Source organism: Delphinus delphis, chromosome 13, assembly GCF_949987515.2.
Source record: "Delphinus delphis chromosome 13, mDelDel1.2, whole genome shotgun sequence".
Classification (NCBI taxonomy): domain Eukaryota; kingdom Metazoa; phylum Chordata; class Mammalia; order Artiodactyla; family Delphinidae; genus Delphinus; species Delphinus delphis.
In genome coordinates this window covers 39,501,938-39,524,317 of record NC_082695.1, presented here as the reverse complement: position 1 = coordinate 39,524,317, position 22,380 = coordinate 39,501,938, and the positions used below count along the sequence as shown (strand labels likewise).

Below are 22,380 nucleotides of genomic sequence, written 5' to 3'. Positions count from 1 at the left end.
GAATAAGCAAGTGTCCAACATTTCACGGTTTTGCTAAGATGCTTGATACCCGCAGATGACTTAAGCAAGCGAACACAACCACCTTTCCACTAATTTCAGCAAATTCACCTTGGAATGGAAAAAAGGATCCTCAAGCCCTATTTTCTCCCTGTCCCCCACCACCAAGGCCTGGTTCAAGGGAACATAAGGACTTCCCTTCTCTTAGAAAAGCAAAAGGAAAATGCCAAGTTCTCCTGGGACACTGGAATACTTTGAGCGCAGGCAGAACTTCTCAGGAGGGATTCACGGCGTGTCTGCGACAAGTTCGGCTCACACGCGCCGCTTAGCCGCCGGCCGGACCCACGGCTCAACTCTGCGCCCCGCCTAGTCTTGCCTGGCGCAAGGAGAGTGCTTCTCCGGGTCCGGACCGGGTTTCTGGAAGCTCGTGACCTCCTCCTTGCAGTGGGAGGTTTTGGTGCCGCTTTTCAGTGGGCTCCCGCAAGCCCTATCTCGGGACCCACTGCATGAGCATGGTGCTGCTGCTCTGTGAGTGCCGGGCTCGTGCACACACGTGTGAACACACACACACGCTCCCTAGAGACTTTCTCTCTTTCGCGTGCCCTCGTGGTTTGGAATTCGCGCCAGAAGCCCAGAGATCCGGCAGGGCGCGGGAATTGGGAGCGACCGAGTCCCGCAGCAGAGAGCGGGCCGGGAGGGACGCGAGGTAAGGCGCGCGTGGCGTCCTGGATACTCACCGGGACCTCTGCAGCTGCTCGAAGGCGCTGGTGCTGACCCCCTGGCCCGGCTGCTCCAGGGAACAGTAGTTCTGCGAGGTCTGCCTGGAGAAGGCGATCGGCAGGATTCCCTGAGTGAAAGAGTTGAGGCGGCCACGACTACCGCTCCCACTCCCGGGGGTCCCGGAGCCCAAGAAGGCGGCCGCCGGCACGTGCACGCTGGTAAAGGCATCGTCTTCCTCCAACTCCTCCTGCCCGGCGCCCCCGGGCCCGTCGGGCAGCTGCGGCTGAACGCAGGCGGCGAGAGGCGCGGGCCGGGGCGGCTGCAATTGCTCCCCCGATGCCCGGCCCGCGCCCAGGGGGCTCGCGAACCCTCGGGCCGCCCCAGGGCCGAGCACGGTCGCGTGGCCGCCGGGGACCAGGGGCGGCAGCGGCGAGGGCGGCGGATGGCAGGGGCCCGATCCAGCTGCCAACGCCGCCGCCGTGCCCGCCGCGGCGAGCGCGCCGCAACCGCCCCGCTCGGCGGCGGCGAGCAGGCTGAGCCGCGTCCTCGCGCCGCAGGCGCTGCCTGCGCCCGGCTTGGCCGCACCGCTCTCCTCGCCGCCGGCCCACTCCTCGTCCTGCAGCGGCGGCCGTCCGTCCAGCGAGATGTTGGTGAGGAAGGAGAGGGCAGCCTGGCGGCGCCGCGGGTCCATGCGCGTTTTCCTGGGGGGCTCGGGCGGCGGCAGCGGTGGCTGCGGCGGCGGCTGGGCCGGCGCGGCGGCCGCGGGCTGAGGCTGCTGCTGTGGCGGCTGCTGCAATCTTCTGGTGCCCGCGGCGACGGTGCCGGCGCTGCTGCTGCTGCTGCGGACGGCCTTGCCGGCGGTGGCGGCCGTGGTGGCGGCAGTCGCCGCCATTGTGTCCGTCTGCGGCGATATTTCCGCGATGCCCCGAGAAGCGAGCGGCGCCCGAGTACTAAGCGGCGGGCGCGAGCGCCGGTGACCCGGGCTGGGCAGGGCGCGGGGCGCGGGCGGCGTGCGCGGCGGCCCGGCCCCCCAGCGGGCGGGCCATGCTTGCCCCTCGGTGCTCGGGCGGGGGGCGCTGCCGCTCCGGCCCACGCGCGCGGCTCGCTGGCTCGCTGGCCGTCTGCCCGCCCGCCAGCAGCCTGGGGGTTCGGTCCCGGGCCCTCTCAGACCCCGCGGTCTCCGACTCTCGGGCCCCGGTGTCCGTATTTATAGGTGCGCGCGCCCCGCGCTCGCGCTCCGAAGCGCTCTTTGCAAAAACACTGTATCACGTGTGGGGAATGAAACCTGGGAGGAAAACAAAGCCGCAGGCGGCAGCCGCGGAGGCCGGCGGCCGGAGGCGGGGGGCCGGAGGAGGAGGAAGAGGGGGAGGAAGGGAAAGCCAAGCGGGTGGCGGGGCGAGGGACCGGCCGGGCGGTCCAGGTAGTCCGAGCCGACTGCGGGGAGAGTTGGTGGCTCCCAGGGCGCGCGCCCAGGTGAGGGAGGTAGCACGTTTCCTCGTAGCGCTTGGACTGGGAATTGGGGGCGCGAGCAGAACCCCATGAGTCACGGCGTGAAAATGTGGTCCCGGGAGAGTTGTGGGTCTGCGGGACAATTAATTGGAGCGACGCGGAGATTTGGCCCGCGAGCTTGTTAACTGGATCCCGCGCTGCTGTTGGGCCCGGAGAAATACATCCTTATTAATAGTTACACACCCCTTATGTGGACAGTCCCACCATAAAGCTGTCGCTAACCGTTGAGTTTGTGTCTCATTCATTCGCAGACTGAGGATGCAGCCCCTGATTTAAATGCATACCCGAGGGTGCGTAAGAACCCAGGAGCGAACATCAAACGTGTGGCCAGACTAATTGACACATCTCCATTTGATGGTGCTGTCACTTTTCATCTCTTTCTTAGCAAAGGCCAACATAAATTTTTACTTCGACCCAGAAACGTGCTCCGTTTTCCATGAAGAACAAGGTAAGCTAAGATGGCCTCACAACCTTTTCCCCTTGTCACCTTGCAAATTTTTGTGGGTTATGATCTCTTTTCCTCCCATATAAACTGGGAACAAAATGCACAGCTACTTTCTGTCATTTATTTCATAAACATCCGTCTGGCACCTGCAATGTCTTATGTAAAGATGAGTACCTGTCCAAGCTGCAGCTCTGGATCTGCGAGGGGTGGCAGAATTCTGTACCCCAACCTCACGCCCAACAAACGCCTGTCCTGGGGGGGTTGGAGTGGGGGGTGGTTACCATGAGCCATCCGAAAACGCCTGCAGATTTCCCAGTGCGGTTCAGGTGACTTACCAAGTGCAGTAGGAACAATTGTCACACTGACTTGAGTTCTGTGACATCTAAGAAACCCTCTACACTTTCCTGAGGGAGAAGAAATGTGTTTAAGATCAAGGGATTAATTTAATTAAAGGTTTAAATTTAGCCTTGGAGCTAATGGGTAACTGTACATTGAAATTCCACTCCATTTCAAGTTCAAGAAAGTAAATTGAGTAATGTAGAGCAAATACACCCTTCCAGAGACATGCAGCCAGCCTGGAGGATGAGATATGGGTGAGTTCGGGTTACAGTGGTTTAGGACAAACATGGCACATGGCCCTTTACATGAACAATTGTTCATTTTTTATGTTATGCCATTTTTAGGCCTTTTGAGAAAGTGGAGCCAGTGTCTATATTTAGAGCAGCCTTACTGCAGCTAAGCGACCAGTGCTGTGTAATTTCATTAGGATTTTAATTACTCTCTTCAACTAACGACTTGAAACTTCCAAGTTACTTTATTACAACTAACTTAATTTACTTGACCACTGGTCTGGTTGTGCTGACAGGCAGTGTTTAAAAAAAACACCAACTCTGCACATGTAAAAGAAAAAACTATTTTTATCAAAAAAGTGATACATGTTTATTGCAGAACATTTAAAGAATAAGGTAAGCAAAGAGAAGTAGGAAAAATATAAAGCTTCACTAACAATCGCATCTCCTATGGAAATTTTGATTTCTGTCCTGTGTATATTTTTAAACAAAAGTTAAAGGGGGCTGTTTGTGTCTTGCGATCTTTGCTTGCTGTGTTGCAATCATCCTTCCTTTTAGAATATTCTTCTACAGCATCATTTTAATGACTGCACGGTGTTCAGTTTGATGGAGAAACTATAATTATTAAGCCTGTGCCCTACATTGAACATTTAGGTTGTTTCCTCTTATGCTGTTATAAAGAGTGATGATGACATCCTTTGTTTTGCTAAATCTTGCTACCATCCAATATTATTTTCTTAGGTTAAATGGATTTGGGGGCAAAGGACATACCATATTTTTAAGGCTTTCTATCCAGAAAAGTTGTTCCAGTTGGTTTCCTCACTCTTGCCAGCGTTGGGTATTAAAATTTTTTCATCAATATTTATTTCTTTGCCCATTTAAGCTATTGTAAGGGTCAAATATGCAAACTAATTTCAAATATTTATTAAAACATCAAACAAGAATTAATATCGATTTAACCTCCAAACCGCTCCTGTGATCTTCTTACGGGGATCAGGAGAGATACAATTTACAGTTCACCTACTATGTTCTAGCCACAGAAGATTTCTAATCCTGATGACTACTCTGCAGTGCTGGGGGGAGGGGAGATTATCATCATTAGTTTACAGATGAGGCTCAGAAAAATAAAATGATTTGCCCAAGGTCACTAGCTCTTAAAGTGGCTGGGCTAGGGGCTTCCCTGGTGGTGCAGTGGTTAAGAAGCCACCTGCCAGTTCAGGGGACACGGGTTTGAGCCCTGGTCCGGGAAGATCCCACATGCCGCGGTGCAACTAAGCCGGTGCGCCACAACTACTGAGCCTGCGCTCTAGAACCCGTGAGCCCTGACTACTGAGCCGGCAGGCTTAGAACTGGTGCTCCACAACAAGAGAAGCCACCACAGTGAGAAGCCTGCGCACCGCAACGAAGAGTAGCCCCCCCCGCCGCAACTAGAGAAAACCCACACACAGCAACGAAGACCCAACGCAGCCAAAAATAAATAAATAAATAAATTTATATTAAAAAAAAATAGTGGCTGGGCCGGTATGCAAATATTACTCCAAGACCCATACATATTCTTGCGCCCTCTGCTGGTGAGGATGTTTTATGGGGGGCTGTCTCCACATTTAATCTCATATTCATAATTAAGAGTCAACTATAATGGAAGTAAAACAAGCTTTGGAGGAAGGGGATCTGGGTTTCAAGAGTAAGTTTCTTAACCTCTCCAAGCCAGTTTCGTCTGGGTTATTCTGAGGTACAAATGAGGTTGCTTGAGAAGCATTTTATAAACTTTAAAGTACTTTTTATAATGTTTGTTACTATACCATCCTAATCTACTTACTCCCTGAATTTTTCCAAATTCACTTATTTTTCACCTATTTATACATGGATCAAGTATTACTGAGCAACTTCTATGTGCACAGCACCATCTTGCTACAAAACGGATAAAAAGAAGTGTAACCTTTAGCCCTTGTGCCCTTGACACTGATAGCAGTGAAAACCAAAAGCTCAGGACACATTTCAGTAAAATGGTAAGGCAGACTCTGATTAAGTGATCAAGGGAGCAATCTGACTGGGACGCTCTATACATATTATCATAGTGTGAAAAAGGAGCTTTTCATTTGAGGGGAGGCCTCAAGCAAGAGCCAGGATTTAAGCTGACCTGGGAAATGAAGGAAGGAAGAAGTTCAGTTCGCGAAGAGGAAATTCTGCAAATTCCTCATGGATTGCAAGCTTAGAAGTATAATTCTTACTAAACCAGTTGCCAAGGTTTGATTTTTTTCCATTTCTTTTCATATTGCTCCATTCCAAGCACCCATTCTGAAAACTGTAACTGCATGCACAAACTGTTTTGACTGACATACATGGGAGTCAATTAAAAAAAGAAAAAAGAACCTGCAAGTAATCACTGATCCTTTAAAAAAAATAATTCCGCAGACCAAGAAGTCTGAAAATTAGCTTAGAGAAAACAGTGGATATCAGTCATATCAGAAGCCATCTGACATAAGTGGCAATAACAAGGGGTTCTGATGCCAGCTTAGGCCCTTACAAGCTTATGACCTCTGGGGCCTCCTGCTTGGGAAAATTACAAAATTTTTGCGTTTGTTGCCTCGTCTGTAAAGGTAGGTTTAGTGTAATATTTTACCTTGCAGAGTTGTGAGGATTAGTGACAGCATGATGATGTAACTAGCAGAGTATCTTTAGGTAGCTATTATTAGAAAAATGCAAAATATAGAAGGTGCTCCTAACAAAGGCCAGGATGTTTTCGGTTCTAGGTTTTTGTAGTTTTCACTACTGTCAGGCAGGTAGGGCCATGAGAAGCTTCAGATGTCAGCTCCAGTTCAGAACAGATTATTGTATTGCATGTTCCCTAAAAGTGCAGGCTGTTGCCTGCTTTTTATAGGCATAAAATATAGGCATAGTGCCGATGAGAAACCTGCTACTTTCCTTAATCAAATGAAAGTTAGATTTTCCAAGACTAGAAATGGAGAATATCCAAGAGACAGTCGTTAACACCCCAGCTGTTCTCCCTGAAATTCACCTTCCCGTCGGGACTCTTAATCATCATTTCTGTTATCCTGGGAGAAGGGGAGGGAAATCGATGGGGGGGGGGGATATTGTTTCCCCCTTTACAGTTTGGCATAGATACCTTAATTTCCTTACTTAATTCTCCAGGACATCTGAGACTCGATACAACATTTAAATGTGACTTGACTAGAAGCTCAGGGATATTTAACGAAGAAATAAACTCAATGAGTAAGACAGCCACATAGAGCAACTTACAGAATATGACTTCCTTAGAGTCCTCATCTCAATATTTCCTAAATGCTAATCCCATGCTCGGTTCTGGCTTATGTTCTGTGAGTAGCAATGATCCTACCCTGGAGCCCTCAAGCTAATGGCAGAAAAACGCATGGAAATATTTTCACCAAAATATATCAGGTATTTTTAAAAGAGAGAGAGAAAAAAAAAAAAAAAAGAGAGAGAGAGAGAGCTGTATGCACAGGGGTCAACCAACCCCTGGCATACCTCCTAGAGTAGGGGCTATTTCAACTTTTGCCCCCCAGCACCAGCCATCTAGGACACTCTCCTCTCCCTGCACAGGAGAAGGTGCCCAGAGGAAATGGCATTCCTGCTACTAGCCATGATCCCATCCTCCAAGTCTCCTTTTCCTGTCTGAGGACCTGCCCATCCCTCAGTAACTGGCACCAGCAGCCCCTGACATTGTTAAGTCATCCGCCCAAACAGGATCGTTCTGTCTCCAGACCCCTCACACTACGTGGAGGAAAGAGGAAGAAGGACGTTTTGCCACAGTACCTGCCTAGCATAATGGAGGGCCTTCAGACTTTTATAACTTGTATGAGAAGCTGAGAAAAGGAGGCAATAGAAGATGTCCATTGGACTGTAAACAGTCATGTAAGTGTGTGTTACTAATTTTTCAAGGACAACAGCTCAGGGCAAGAATAGATTTTGATAGCTGTCAGTCTGGGGAGACAAGGGCCAGTAACCCTTCGTCACTGTCACAGTGTCTTTAGTGTGTAGATCCCCAAAACAGCAGTGCAAATGCATTTACTCTTCTGATCCACCAAGATTCTCCCTGGGATGCAGCCCAGCCAATTGGGAAGGAGGAGGGATAGCATTCATAATAAGTGGCCCATTCCACTAGCCCTCCGCCAGAGGGGTGCAGCCAATGGGCCCAGGGTCGGGTTTTCAGATTCCGAGCTCTCCCACTAACCTGTGACTGCTGGGCCTCGGCTTCTTCATCTCAAGGCTGGAGCAAATCCTGTTCACCTCGCATGGTTACTGTGCAGAGGAGAACCAAGACATGTGTAGAACACCTCCCACTGTCTAACACATAGTGGGTGCTCGTGAATGGTGGCTGATGCTAGTATACAAGGGACCCCAGAGAAGCACGCCAGACTGGTGAGCAGGGGATGTCCCGTTCCACTGCCCAAGGCGTTAACTGCCCTGGAAGAAACGTGGCGTCAAAACTGTGTTAAGAAAAATACATTTCAGGGCTTCCCTGGGGGAGCAATGGTTAAGAATCCGCCTACCAATGCAGGGGACATGGGTTCGAGCCCTGGTCCGGGAAGATCCCACATGCTGCAGAGCAACTAAGCCCGTGTGCCACAACTACTGAAGCCCGCATGCCTAGAGCCCGTGCTCCTCAACAAGAGAAGCCACCGCAAGGAGAAGCCTGCGCACCGCAACGAGGAGTAGCCCCTGCTCACCGCAGCTAGAGAAAGCCCGCGAGCAGCAATGAAGACCCAACGCAACCAAAATCAAATAAATAAATTTATAATAAATAAGTAAATAAATATACTGTGTTTTAAAAAAAAGAATACATTTCAGATGCTACCCTGAGATGGCCTCAGTCTTCCAAAAGGGGATTGTTCATGCCCATAATGCCACCCAAAATCCAATTGCAGAATTTTTAGGATATTGGCATTTTAAAGAAAAATCAATGAATTTTCTTCATTGTGTTACTTTTATACTTCAATTGTAGCAAACTCTTGATTTTCTCTGAAATTAACCTGGTTTTATTTCTTGAAATTATACTGATACGCATGAATAAGCATCTCACGTACAAAGAAGAAAGCACTTCTTATGTAATTATGTAATTTCCTGAACATGCAAATTACATATGGCGCCGGCTTCCAGATGAAAGCTCCTCTAGACTGTGCACAAATCGACAGGCCTAGAAGGCTCTATGTCTCCCAGTATAAAAATGTTATTTTATAGTGTTTACGTTTGTTAGGTCACTCTCACACCAGAGTGGGATGAATGTGGCCAGATTCTGGGGGAAACATCACCACTTTGCCTGCCACTGGGAAGTTTAGCTGAGCTAATTAGTGGTCTGTGGTAACCTTCACTGATAGATGGGCAAACCACATGAAGAGACAGCCCAGAGAAACTGAAATGCAAATGCCTACCAATCACTTGAATAAAAGGATAAGTAAGAGTGATGGACACTCTTATATTGCTGGTGTAGACTGGAACAACTTTTCTGGAAAGTCATTTGGCAAATGTATCAAGAGCCTTAAAAAGTTCACGCCTGAGGGCTTTCCTGGTGGCGCGGTGGTTGGGAGTCTGCCTGCCGATGCAGGGGGCGCGGGTTCGGGCCCCGGTCCGGGAAGATCTCACATGCCGCGGAGCGGCTGGCCCGTGAGCCATGGCCGCTGAGCTTGCGCGTCCGGAGCCTGTGCTCCGCAGCGGGAGAGGCCACAACGGTGAGAGGCCCGCGTACCACAAAAAAAAAAAGTTCACGCCTGAGAGCGTGGGCTTGGGAGTCACACCGGCCGGGTTAAATTTTGGTCACACTCTCATGGTTTTGAGCACATTGAGCACGTTACCCTTTGTGCTTCAGTTTTCTCATCTGTGAAATGGGAATGATAATCTACCTTTTGTAGCATTACTGTGAGGATTCAGTGCAGTAACATTGCAGTTAATGCTTGGTACGTGGCAAACACTCATGAAATGTAGTTAACTGCAGTCATCCTAAGGAGCTATTGAGGAACAAGGTCAAACACTTATGCGCAAAAATATTCATCGTAGCATTGTTTAAAATAAAGGAAAGTTGAAAAAAGAAACCCTGAATGTGGAGCAATGGAAAAACTAAGTAAATTATGGTTTACTCAAACAATGGGATATTGTGCTTCTATTTTTAAAAAAATTATGTTTACCAAGCTTTCTTAATGACATGAAAAATGTGTTTTGAAACAATGCTAACCAAATAAAATAGAGTAGAAACTAGATAGGTCACAATATCTCAACTTTGTGAAAAAACTGAATGGAATTGTTGTTTTAAGTACTAATATGTGCCTAAAGCGTACATGTGACCAGAGGGTTAAGTCACTGGCTGGGATAGTAGGATTATGGGGATTTTTATTTGCTTCTTTTTGTTTATGCAAGTAGAAATAAGTGTGTGCTGGTCATTATAGAAACCGCTTCCCAATGAATATTTTTTAAAATATTTTTTAAATACATAGAAATAAAGCTTGGAAGAAACTATGTCCAAATGTCAAATGGTGGAATTATTGGGGAACATTTTTCAATTTCTTTAGGGATATTAGGAAGCAACTAGCTTTCTCTGCCCCTGATGAGTAGGAGGTGGCTAGGCAGAGAGAAGGAGATGCCTCTAGTAAGGAAATCAAGTATGAATGAAGGTGCAAAGACAGGATAAGAAAGGAAAGGACTTTTTGGAAGTGGCTGGCAATGACTAGACGTCCCAGAACAGCTACATTAAAAGGACTGTAGCAGTGAATAATGGGAAATAACACCAAAAAAACAGTATGTAGGGCCAGAACCATGAGGAGCCCTGAATCTGAAGGAAGGAATTTGAACCTATGGGCACTAGAGAGCCATAGGTGATTTTTATTTTTTATTTTTTTTTAAGTTTCATCTGGTTTGTTTGTTTGTTTTTGGCTGCTCAACTCAGCATGTGGGATCTCAGTTCCCAGACCAGAGATCAAACCCATGCCCCCTGCGGTGGAAGCGTGGAGTCTTAACCACTGGACTGCCAGGGAAGTCCCCATAGATGATTTTTCAACAATAAGTGACACATGTGTCGAAAGCCAAGCTGAAGGAGTATTAATTTGGCAAAGGTGCACATGGGGTTGAACAGAGAGTCTTAAGATCGGAGAGGGCTTTTTCTCCATTCTTCCATTTATGTGTTTATTCATTCAGCGTGCATTGAGCTCCTGCTTTATGCCACGCTCTCTGCAAGGCACCCAGTAAGGCAAGATCCCAGGCCTCAAAGAGTTAACAGTCTGCTGTGAAAATTGGAGAAAGAGAGCAAAGGGCACAAGGGTCGGTTCCCTTTTATGAGCAAGCCCTGAAATGGTCATTTCTACCTTCTAGTTTGAATTCTCACCAAAGCCCCGCTATTTATCCTATGTGACCTATGAAGAAACAGAGGCTCAAAAAAGTTAAGCATGGGGTCGTGCTTCTGGTCACACAACTGATCCCTGGATAATTCCTTCCGTAACATCTTAGGGTAGAGGTCTGTGTCACAGGGAGAGGCCAAATCCTAGGTGGTCAGAGAGGCCCCACAGTGAAGGTGATATTTGAACTTGGACTCTAGTGCACATGTGAGATAGGGCATTTCAGGCCATGCACAGGCATGGTGTCAGTAATGTTAGGACTCCATTACAACCATTTGGGCCCGAGGCGGTAACACTTGGAATTGGCAGTGAGAATGGAAAAGAATGGTCAAGGGCATGAGGCACTGAGGAGAAACTGGCTTCCAGATTTCCAACCTGGGGGGCAGCTGTAATTCCTGAAAGAACCAACAGTATCCGGGGGGGGGGAGAAGAGATGAGAGGGTCAGACGCTGGCTACGTTCTGGCATGAGTTCCTGGTCTACACCTTCACACAGGGGCCCAGGGGAAAGTAAGGAGTAAGAAGGTCTCATTTTTCTAAATAACACCTTTATCAGGTGGAAAGAGAAGTAGGCTTTGTGTTTGTACTGTCACAACCCTCCAGTCTGGTTACAGATGGGCTCACATGGTGGATGGCTGAGGACTCTGGTCTCTGGAGCCCCTACACTGGCCATAACTACACATTCCATTTGCCCTCTGAGACACAATTCAGAGCTGACACAGCATCCTGGCCCCCTTTTGTGATGTACGCGAGAGAAGCTGTTGGAAACAAACCATTCCAGGACTGGGCTCATTTCAGCCATTTTCTAGGATCCTTTTGATGGTAGGTGACAGAAACCCAGGTGAAAGCAGCTTAAGGAGAATTTATCTAAGGATATAGGAAAGTCTCAAGGAACACAGAAACAGGAATAGAGCTGGAGCCCGCGTACACAGAGAACCGTGGATGTGGGCCTGCCTTTTCTTGCCCCCTAACCTTCTCTGGTGCCTGGTTCAGACTCTATCATCTCCCTCCGCAGATTCTGTTCCTCTAGTCCACTGGGCAAGAAATGTGGCCTCTGACAGTTTACAACCTTTATAACCTACAGAGCCTGGACCCTCCGGGTTTCCATTTCAAATTTACAAAGAAAGACTGAAAGCACAGCTTGTGTGGAGCTGGCCTTGGACTTCTCAACTAACAGGCATTCACTCCCAGAGGCAGATGGATGGTGTGTGGGTCGTAACATCTCTAGGTCTAATTTCCTTGCTTGGGAAATGGAGATACACTCTCTACCTTGGAGGTTACTACTGTGAAGAGTAGAGGATAAAAAGACATTGGTGATATTCAGACTTCCCACCAAGTGCTCCTAAAGGCAAAAAAAGAGGAGACTGGGACTACCCTGGCGGTCCAGTGGGGAAGACTCCACGCTTCCACTGCAGGGGGTGCGGGTTTGATCCCTGGTGGGGGAACTGAGAGCCCACATGCCGCGCGGTGCAGCCAAAAAATAAAAAATAATAATAAATAAATAAATAAAAAGGATACTGACAGCCTGAGGGGTCCCTTGGTGAAGCTGGAAGCAGGACATTGATTTGAGGTCTTGTTTTTAGCATAAAAATGTGTTGGCTATGGGAATTTAGCATATGATAAAACTGATATCTCAAATTAGTAAAGATAAATTATTTAGTCAGTGATGTCGGGATTGACTGGGTTGCCAGCTGGGGAAAAAAAAAGATCCCTCACAGTCTACAGCAGATTAAATTCCCGATGGAAGAAAGATTTAAATGCAAAAAATGAAATCGTAAAAGTAGTCAGGAAAAGTGCGAAAGACCTTAGCAAAAGAACTCAGAACATGTCCTCATGGTCTGCCTCGTTCAACACTGCAACTCCATCCCCTAAAGCAGCGCTTGGTACAGAGACAGGACTTAATAAACTTTTCGTGGAAAGAATTAATGAGAGAATATTTCTTTTTTTTTTTTTGCGGTACGCGGGCCTCTCACTGTTGTGGCCTCTCCCGTTGCGGAGCACAGGCTCTGGACGCGCAGGCTCAGCGGCCATGGCTCACGGGCCCAGCTGCTCCGTGGCATGTGGGATCTTCCCGGACCGGGGCACGAACCCGTGCCCCCTGCATCAGCAGAGGGACTCTCAACCACTGTGCCACCAGGGAAGCCTGAGAGAATATTTCTTAAATCACCTCAGATAGGGGAGAAGCTTTTCTAAAGATGATCTAAAACCCAGGAGCTATAAAAGCAAAGGTAAATTTAGCTACCATATATATGTATAAAACAAATGAGGCGAGGGGGTAGTGGAGGGAACCAAACTAATCAAAAGACAAACATACTGGAGGGAAATATTTGCAATTCACATAGCAAAAGGGACCCTTCCTTTCTTTGATAAGAAAAAAAAGCCAACAATCCAGTAGAAACATGGAGAAATGATATGAAGAAACAGTTCCCAGAAGAAGAAATACAAATGTTTTTGAACATTAAAAAAAAAAAGAAGAAAAGAAAAGAAAGATACTCAACCCCCTTCATAATTTAATAAAAGCAAATAAAAACTCTAATGAGATACAAGTCTTCACCCATCAGACTGGCTAAGGTCAGAAAGTTTAAGAACACTGTGTTGTCTGTTGTGCATTGGCTAAAGGATCAGGAAACAGATACTCTGATGTAGTGTGGATTGGGAGCACTCTTCAGAGGACAAGTGGACGGTGCAATATGCCCTGTGACCTACTTCCAGGAATCTCTCCTACAGATATACTAACACATGTACAAATGAAGACTATTCAGGGTTATATTTGTTGTAGTGTTGTTTGCAGTAGGAAAATACTGGAAATAATCATCACAGGGCTGGTGAACAAATTCTGGCACATCCATACAATGAAAAACTGTGCAGCTGTTGAAAGAATGAAATAAGTCTCTATGATTTATGAAAAGGTCTCCAAGATGTAGTGTTATCTGAAAACAGCAAGATGCAGGGCAGTGTGTATTTTATGCTCATTATACTAAACAGCAACAACAACCCACAGACATGGGTACTTACTTGGACTGTGTATAGATGATTTCTTGGAGGATTCCCAAGAATCTGGGCATAGTGGTTGCCTCCTGGGAGTGAAGCTGGGTGGTTGGAGAACAGAGGGGTAAATTTTCATTCTAAACTTTTTTATACTTTTCAAATTTTGCTTTATGAAGATGTATTACCTCTTCAAATAATAAATTAAGAACGTGTGTTAATTTAGCATTCTGCTCCGTGCTATTATAGATCCACTATTGATTAATGTAGAAATCATGTTTTACATTACTTACCTCACACTAATTAACTCTCCCTCCCAAATCTTTGAGTGAAATTAAAATTCTAGAAAGATGCAGCACATTTATCCTGGGACTTTGTCTGCTGGGCACACCAACAAGTGGCCCCTTTCTGAAGAGAACAGAACTTTGCAGAGTGTTTGGCACATTAAGTAGCTGCCCTACAAAAGGGAGTTCCTGTCTCTACAGGAACGGAACTGTTCTGGGAGAGGGGCTGGAGGGAACCTCCGCTCCCCTGGCAAGGACAAGAGGCTGGTGAGTGTCTTGTGCCCTGATCAGGACCTTGGGAGACCTGGAAATCCAAGGTCATATAGGGTCCACATTCTCCAGCCTAGCCCAGTCCCTGGCACATAGTAAGCACCCAAAAAAGTATGTTTCTGGAATGAATGAACATACCGAGAGTTAACGGGAATCTCGCCTGAGGGAGTGACAAATGCCACTGGGAAACTTTGGGGAAGTCCCATAAATAGATGACATTTAACCTGGGGCTTTATCTTTTCCATTTTTTATTTTTTTGGCCATGCCAGGGGGCATGTGGGATCCTAGTTCCCCCACCAGGGATTGAACTGGTGCCCCCTGCATTGGAAGCACGGAGCCTTAACCACTGGACCGTCAGGGAAGTCCCTAACCCGGGGCTTTAAGAAGGAATCCCTCGGGCTTCCCTGGTGGCGCAGTGGTTGAGAGTCCGCCTGCCGGTGCAGGGGACACGGGTTCGTGCCCCGGTCCGGGAAGATCCCACATGCCACAGAGCAGCTGGGCCCGTGAGCCATGGCCGCTGAGCCTGCGCGTCCGGAGCCGGTGCTCCGCAAGGGGAAAGGCCACAACAGTGAAAGGCCCGCGTACGGCAAAAAAAAAAAAAAAAGAAGGAATCCCTCACCTGGAGGGCAAGGGGGATAAAGCAGGATTTCAGGCAGAGAGAACAGCTTACCTTTGGGCATAAGAGTAGAGGGATTGGAGCTCACAGAACACCTATCCGCCCTGCTTGGAGCAGCCGTCAGATGTTGTCAGTTACCATGGGGGCATCACGTGTGGTGGCGGCTGTCTGACAAAGTGAATTGGGAAAGGTCCAGAAGCTGACAGACAGGAAAGAGAGTAACCAGGCCCCATTCACTTGAAGCCAGAGGAGACTTTGGGAAGGGAGGCCCTCAGGTGGACCCTCACACACCCCTCCAAAGACTGACTGTGAGATGCTCACAGCCTGTCAGATCCAGCGCCTCGTTCTTAAACCACCCCCTTCATTATATTATTGCCCAGTGAGAGACACGAAACAGAGGGCCACGATCGCTTATCCAGAATCCAAAACGCTTCGAAAATCCTAAATCGGCTTTTAAAATTTTGTCAACACAACCTGCCCTGAGCTGATCTGAAGCTACACGTAGACGTAATTCATTGCACTCTTATGTGTCCGTATATACGTTTTGCTGTAGAAATGTGATTGATGACAGGATGCTGTTCTAGACCCCGCTGAAGGGTTATGTAACATATTGTAGGTGCACCACACTACTTTTAGTACTTAAAATCTGGAGAATTCTGAATTCTGAAACACATCTGGCCCCCAAGAGGTTTGCATCAGGATTTGTGGTCTAACATAATCGACCAACACAAAAAATGTTTAAAAATAAAAGTAATATAATGTCCTGGGTGTAAAAGAAGAAATAAAAGAATAGAAGTGTATAAAAACAGAAGATGTATTTCAACACGTAAATGCTGGGGCAGGACTACATCAGAAGACGGGGGTGGGGGGCGGCAGTGAGTGGCGACATAGACCCCTCCTGTGGAGGGGGCTTGCCTCTAAAGTGGACTTTGAATGTGGCAATTCAAATAAAATTGATAAAGTTATATATATTTTTTGCAACTCAAATGCTAGGAGTCCTTTTTGCATAAGCGGTCTGAGGTGATCTCTAAAAATGGTTCACTATTCACTTGACCCAGAAAACCCCACAGAATCATGCCAATCAAGAGGCTCAGATCTTCGTGTTCACTTTAAGAGCACTCGTGAGACTGCCCAGGCCATTCAGGGTATGCGTATCTGAAAAGCCACCACGTATCTGAAGGATGTGACTTTACAGAAGGAAAAGTCGGCAGGGGTTGGCGGGTGCGCCAGTGGAGTCCCAGGGCACGCTCCGTCCAGGTGGGGAATCCTGCAGTGCCAGTCTGTGTTTACAATGGTGGAGTTGGTAGGTGTGCCCAGGCCAAAGAGCGAGGCTGGACACAGGGTCAGTAGCCCAAAAAAAGTGCTGAACTTTTACTGCACATGCTCAAAAATGCAGAGAGTAATGCTGAACTTAAGGGCTTAGATGTAGATTCTCTGGTCATTAAGCATATCCAGGTGAGCAAAGCACCCAAGATGCCACGCAGGACTTACAGAGCTCATGGTCAGATCAACCCATACAGGAACTCTCCCTGCCACACTAAGATGATCCTTCCTGAAAAACAACAGATGATTCCTAAACCCGAAGAGGAGGTTGCACAGAAGACAAAGATATCCCAGAAGAAACTGAAGAAACAGAAACTTATGGCCCAGGAATAAATGCTGCAAAAAAAAAGCAAATAAAAGTAAAAGCAAAAAAGAAAAAAAAACCTACTAGGAGTGGCATTGCCATGATTTTCCAAAATGGTGAACAACTCTTGGGGAAGTTCCAATATAAAAAAAAAATACAGTCTCCCTCAATCTACTCAATAGTTGCATTCCTGGAAAATCTGGTGCGTATAAAAACCATGCAGAATTACTTTGTGTTCATTTGCAAAACGTAATTAGGTTTTAGGCCCAGATGATTATAATGAGGTTTTTTGCTTACAAGATACGTTTTAATGAGACGTTTGGAAGTGATTCACGATGCAGGACAACTCTTTGTTGTGGGTGACTGCCTCACACATGGCAGGGCGCCTCTTGTCCCTGGCTCCACATGTTAAATGTCAGTAGTGTCCCCCAGACAGATGGTTATGACAACCAGAAATGCTCCTCACATTTCCAAAAACCTTAGGGTGGTAAGCTCAGGAGGGAACACAGCTCACCCCTAGCCGCCCTCAGAACCACCGAGTGGAGAAGTCGGCAGGGGTTGGCGGGTGCGCCAGTGGAGTCCCAGGGCACGCTCCGTCCAGGTGGGGAATCCTGCAGTGAAGTCTGGACTGAGCAGTTTGGATTTGAAGAACTTTGTTTTCCCCAGAATCTAAGGCTCAGGGAAACACACTGGCATTGGGTGTGCCAGCGTGGAGCTGTGCCTCTCCAATTGGCCAACCTGTGGGATGTTTTGGCCTTGCGCATCGCTTTCCCCTGCCAGTGAGGTGGTGCCTTCTCCAGTGGGTGATGGGCCGCCTGGTACTTGGCTGGTCTGCTCAGGTTGGGGCGTGTCAGGCAGCCCATGGCGGTGCGCCTTCCTTTAAGACTCATTCTCCAAGTCTCTATGTATCTTAGTGGTTAGCAGTTAAACACAGCAGCATATTCACGATAGCCAAAAGGTGGAGGCAACCTAAGTGTCCTTCCATGGGTGCAGGGACAAAAAAAATCGTGTTACATACATACAATGGAATATTATTCAGCCTTAGAAAGGAAGGAAGCTCTGGCACATGCTACAACATGGACGAAACTTGAAGACATCATGCTAAGTGAAATAAGCCAGACACAAAAAGAAAGGTACTGTCTGATTCCACTCTCTAGAGAAGTCAAATTCAGAGACAGAAAGTGGAATGGTGGTTGCCGGGGGCTGGGGAGGGGGGGGATGGGGAGTTATTGTTGAATGGGGACAGTTTCAGTTTTGCAAGATGAAGAGCGTTCTAGAGGTGGATGACGGTGGTGCTGCACAACAGTGTGAGTGCACGTAATGCCACTGGACTGCAGTTAAAAACGGTCAAGACGGTAGATTTTACGTTACGTGTGTTTTAGCGCAAATAAAATTTTAAAAGCAAATAAAGAGGGAAGGTGCTGACGGAAAGACTACGAATCAAGTGTGGGCTCTGCTGTTTACCAGGCTGCTGTGCATCTTGGCCAGGTTAACCTGTCTGAATCTTAGTCTTCCCATCTGTGAAACGGGGATAATGATGTGCTAGGGGTGGGGGGGAATTACGAGGGTCACTAACTCGTGTTTGTAAGCCACAGGGCACGCTGTCTGCACTCAGGAAGTGTGGCTGTTATCGTGCAGGTGGATTTCACTTATTCACTGCTCCAGAAAGCAGTCTTTCCCCTCAGACACTCTCGTAGAAGCATTTGGGGCATTTAGCCTAATAGCAAGGTCATACGGACACTAACAAAGCAGAAGGACTGGGGACCCAGGACGGTGCGTGTATCAGCTTCCTGGGTCTTCCTGCCTGGGGGTCAGCTTCCTCTCCGCCCACAGGGAAGCATTCTCAACTGTACTTTAGGCAACTTCACTGTATCTAGACAAAGGCCTTCTTAACTGACCCTCCCTCCCAGAGGGACACTTCTCCGTAAGTGGAAAACCTCCAGCATTCCCCTTTAGACTCTTAGGGAGAGTTGATCATTGTTGACAGCAACAAGCATTCATTTGCTTTTGTTTTGATTAAACAATAATTTGATTGGAAAATGCTTCCTGGTGCAGTAATTAATGACCGGCTGGAGCTGCTAACGCTAGAGGTAAAGCAAAAGACACCTAACTCAGCTAGCATTAGCTACCAGGAAATGTTAGACCTGGAGGGTAATCCCTGCTGGTACAAACTCTGAAATGGGGAGGGAGCAGAAGAGAAAAAAAAAAAAAAAAAACCTAAGCAATTTCTCTTGCGCAATGAAAAGTTTAAAAATGGAGCGTCGTGTTGCCATAGACACAATTCCTGGCTCTGGGCTGTCCTCCATGCCTGCATCCAGCCGCACAGCAATTAGACACGGTTTTCAGCAGGGCAGCTGAGCCTCCCAAGTACCTATAATGAATATCTGCAGCTCCAGGCTCCCGCGGAAATCCTCAAGCCTTCACTTGTCACTATAATTTCCTTGGGAAGTGTTTCTAATTACATATTTCTTGCTGCCTGCTCCAGGTCAAGTCTTCTTGTATACAATATTCGAATTACATAAAACCACAAAACAGTGAGAGCGACCCTGGAGTGGTCCAAATTGCTATGTATTTGCTTTTAACTTAGTAGTTAAGCATTACTGGGTGTAATAGGGCATCGTTTGCATGAGCAAAAATAACGTTAAAGGAATGTGCCTCATTCTTTTTGAATCTCTGTAGAGGTCAGACCCATTTCAGCAAGACATTTATATAATAACAGAATTCCCAACTCCAACACATGGACCGTTTAACTATTATAGCAGGGTCTTTGTCAAGAGGAACTTAATTCTTTTGTATTATCTCCTGGGACCTGCCATCTAGGGAACTTCTGGCAGTGTAGTTCCCTGGAGGTGGTCTGTTAGTTTAGGTAGTTCTCCAAGATGTAAGACAACCTTCACCCGCTAATTCTTAGAGAAAACTGAAGTCAAATGAATCTCAATCCAGATGCTACTGTATGGATGTTAAATTTTCTTTGGAATTGAGTAAATTGGAGGATTCTTCAGCTCTTGAAGAAGAGGCAAAAATGGTTTTCCAAAAGGGTGGGTTGGCTAGGGTTGGGGGTTCCCCTCCTTACAGGGGAGGGGTCTAAGTCCACCACCCTCTCTACCTTGCCTTGTGTTACGGAAGATTGAGCACCTGCAGGACCCAGAGTTACTGACTACCTGATCGTCTTGGGGGGCCTGAGGAGCTGTGCTCAGCTGAGCCTCCAGGCAGTGCCCACTGGGGGAGGGCCAGTTCTGGCCCCGGCTTGCAGGTGATGCAAGAACATGTTCCGACCCTGTTCCCTAAGGAGTTTCAGCAGAAAGTGGCAGCCCTGCAAGAAACAGCATTTGCTCTAGGCTTGCTTCTGCCCACTGGCTCCTCCTCCCAGTCTCTAAATGTTGAGGCCTAGGGTTCATTCCGGGACCTCTTCTCTCTGTCTGCACTCAGTTCCTAAGTGATGTCATCCAATTACGAGGCCCTGAATCAATACCATCTGTAGCAGATTGTGTTTTCCAGAGTTGGCCACAACAGTATCTCCATCCCATATGCTCTTCTACAACGTGGTCTTCACACTCTTTCCATGGAGAGGAGGGATCTATATCCACCACCCTCCCCATCCCACCTTGAGTCTTGGCAAGCTCTAGCTCTCTGGTAGCCCAGAGGATGAGGTGGAAACGATGCTGCATGACTTCCAAGGCTAAGTTAGGAAAGACGGTGCACTTCCACCTTGTTCACTGGTACACTCACTTTTGGAGCCCTGAGCTGCCATGTAAGTGGTCCAGCTACCCCAAGGAAACCCAAGCCACATGGAGAAGCCACTCTAAGCGTTCCAGTTGACAGCCCCTGCTGAGGTCCCAGTGAACAGCCAGCTTCAACTGCCGGATTTGTGAGTGAAGACACTTCCTGGTGATTCATGTTGCTTCGAACCCTTGAGTCTTCCAAGCTCAGACCCAAGATTTGTGGAGTAGAAACTAAACACTCTTGCTGTGCCCTGCCCTGAATTTCGAACCCACGAATTGGTGGGTAAATGAAATAGCTGTTTTAAGCTAAGTTTTGGGGTCATTTCTTATATAGCAGTACTATCGGCAACACCATCTGTATGCCAATGACTCCCAAGTTTCTATCTCCAGCTTAGGGCCTCTCTCTGAGCTCTAGACTCGCGTATCCCACTGTTGATTTAGCTTTTTCACTTGGATGTCAAACAGGCTTCTCGTAGAACATGTCCCAGATGCAACGATTGACCTACCCTGCCCTGCAAAGCTGCCCTTCCCTCAGGTGTCCTCATCTCAATAAATGACACTGAAACCCAACTGCTCAGACTCAAAATCTAGACATAGTCAGTGACTCTTCTCTTTCTCTCCCAACTCCCATCCCATCCATCAGCAAACCCCATCAGCTCTACTTTCAAAACATTTCCCAGATAGGATTACCTCTCACCTACTCTACTGGTATAACCCAAACCCAAAGTGCATCTTCTCTGTCCTGGATTATTGCTATAGCCTCCTAACTGGTCTCCCTGCTTCCACTCCTGGCCTGTAGTCCTCACCTCCATCAAGTCTCCAGAAGGCACAGTAAACATCTCAAGATGTAAATCACAGCAGGAGCCTCGACTCCTCATTCACTCATCTGGTTGTTGACCAGGAATCTAGCTGGGGCTGTTGGTGAGAACACTTACATCCAGCCTCTCCATGTGGCCTGTACTTCCTCAAAATGTGGTGGCTGGGTTCAGAGACCAAGTGTCCCAAGAGAGAGGAGAGCCAGCTAGGAGTGCATCTAGGATTTAGCCTTGGGCGTCATGCAGCAGCGCTTCTGCCACATTCTACTGGCTGAGGCAGTTAGGAAGGTCCACCCAAGTACAGAGGCAGGGAACACAGACTCTACCTTTCCATGAAGCCTGTTAGGGTCACACTCTAAGAGGAGCATATATAATGGGATATACATTGGTGCGGCCATCCTTGGGAAGTATAATCTGCCACACTGTTCAAGAAGATTTAACTACATAAAAAAGAAAACCGTACACCAAAAAATTCCATAAGCATAATGTAAATGCAAAAGACAGTATAAAGAAATGCTAACTCTTTTTCCTAAGCCCCTCACTGAGCCCCTCCTCTAGGCTTTGTGGGTTGATTACAGGCATATTTGGCTGCTTAACATTTTGGTTTTTATTTATTTTTAATTTTTTTTGGCCAGGCCACACAGCTTGTGGGATCTTAGTTCCCTGACTAGGGGTTGAACCTGGGCCCTCTGCAGTGAAAGCGCGGAGTCCTAACCACTGGACCACCAGGGAATTCCACCCCCTCCCCTTTTTTTGTGTGTTAATACTGCAGAGGGAAACTGAGTCTAATGTGCCTGCTTCCTCTTCTCTCTGACGGCAGGAAGAAGAGAATGATGTCTCCTTCATCTCAACCTATAAGGCTCGCTTCAAATGATACTTTCTCCACAGACCCTCCCTGACTTACACTGTGTGAACACTGAGTTTTTCCCCATCTCACAAGGTACTTATACTTTCTTCCTTGTATTTCAGTCTCTTTTAAATATCTGTCTCTTTTAAATCTTACCTCTCTTTAATTCCTCCAGGGTATACTGAACTATAAATTTCTCAAGGGAGAGGGACTTTTTTTGGATTCATCACTGTTGCTTTTCTGCTCTGATCTTTGCACTGTTCACATGTGTTAATTATGCAATGTGTGCTGGTGGAATTCATGAAGAAGCAGTTGTGTCCAGTGTCTGTCTCATCTATATTTAATAATCCTGGAATGTAGTAGGTGCTCAATTAAAACATGTTTTTGGTGAATGGATTGTGATCTACTAAATACAGGACATTTAAGGGTGAAGTAAGCATAAGAGCTGGTCCCAGCCTTCAGTTACTATTTATACCTTGCCCAACAATGAAAAAGCTATCACAAGGCAGGTCATGATTATGATTTTTTGACAAAAGTCTGTGGGACTTAGAGAAAGCTTTTCTAAACCTATATAGCCAAAGTCAGAAAACATAAAGGAGAAAACTGATAGTTTCT

At 47.3% G+C, this 22,380-nt stretch overlaps 1 protein-coding gene and 1 long non-coding RNA gene across 2 annotated transcripts in view; one reads left to right on the top strand and one right to left on the bottom strand.

Moving 5' to 3' along the window:
* The window catches only part of CABLES1 (Cdk5 and Abl enzyme substrate 1), a 105,383-nt gene extending 103,650 nt beyond the window's left edge, over positions 1 to 1,733 (bottom strand). The window contains exon 1 of the mRNA XM_060028783.1: positions 735 to 1,733. Within this exon, the coding sequence (XP_059884766.1) occupies positions 735 to 1,609 (875 nt within the window). The 5' untranslated portion in view covers positions 1,610 to 1,733. The remainder of the gene's footprint in view (positions 1 to 734) is intronic.
* The window catches only part of LOC132436186 (uncharacterized), a 593,708-nt gene continuing 571,645 nt past the window's right edge, over positions 318 to 22,380 (top strand). The window contains exons 1-3 of the long non-coding RNA XR_009521730.1: positions 318 to 703; positions 2,478 to 2,674; positions 21,739 to 21,858. This is a non-coding gene — a long non-coding RNA (uncharacterized lncRNA). The remainder of the gene's footprint in view (positions 704 to 2,477; positions 2,675 to 21,738; positions 21,859 to 22,380) is intronic.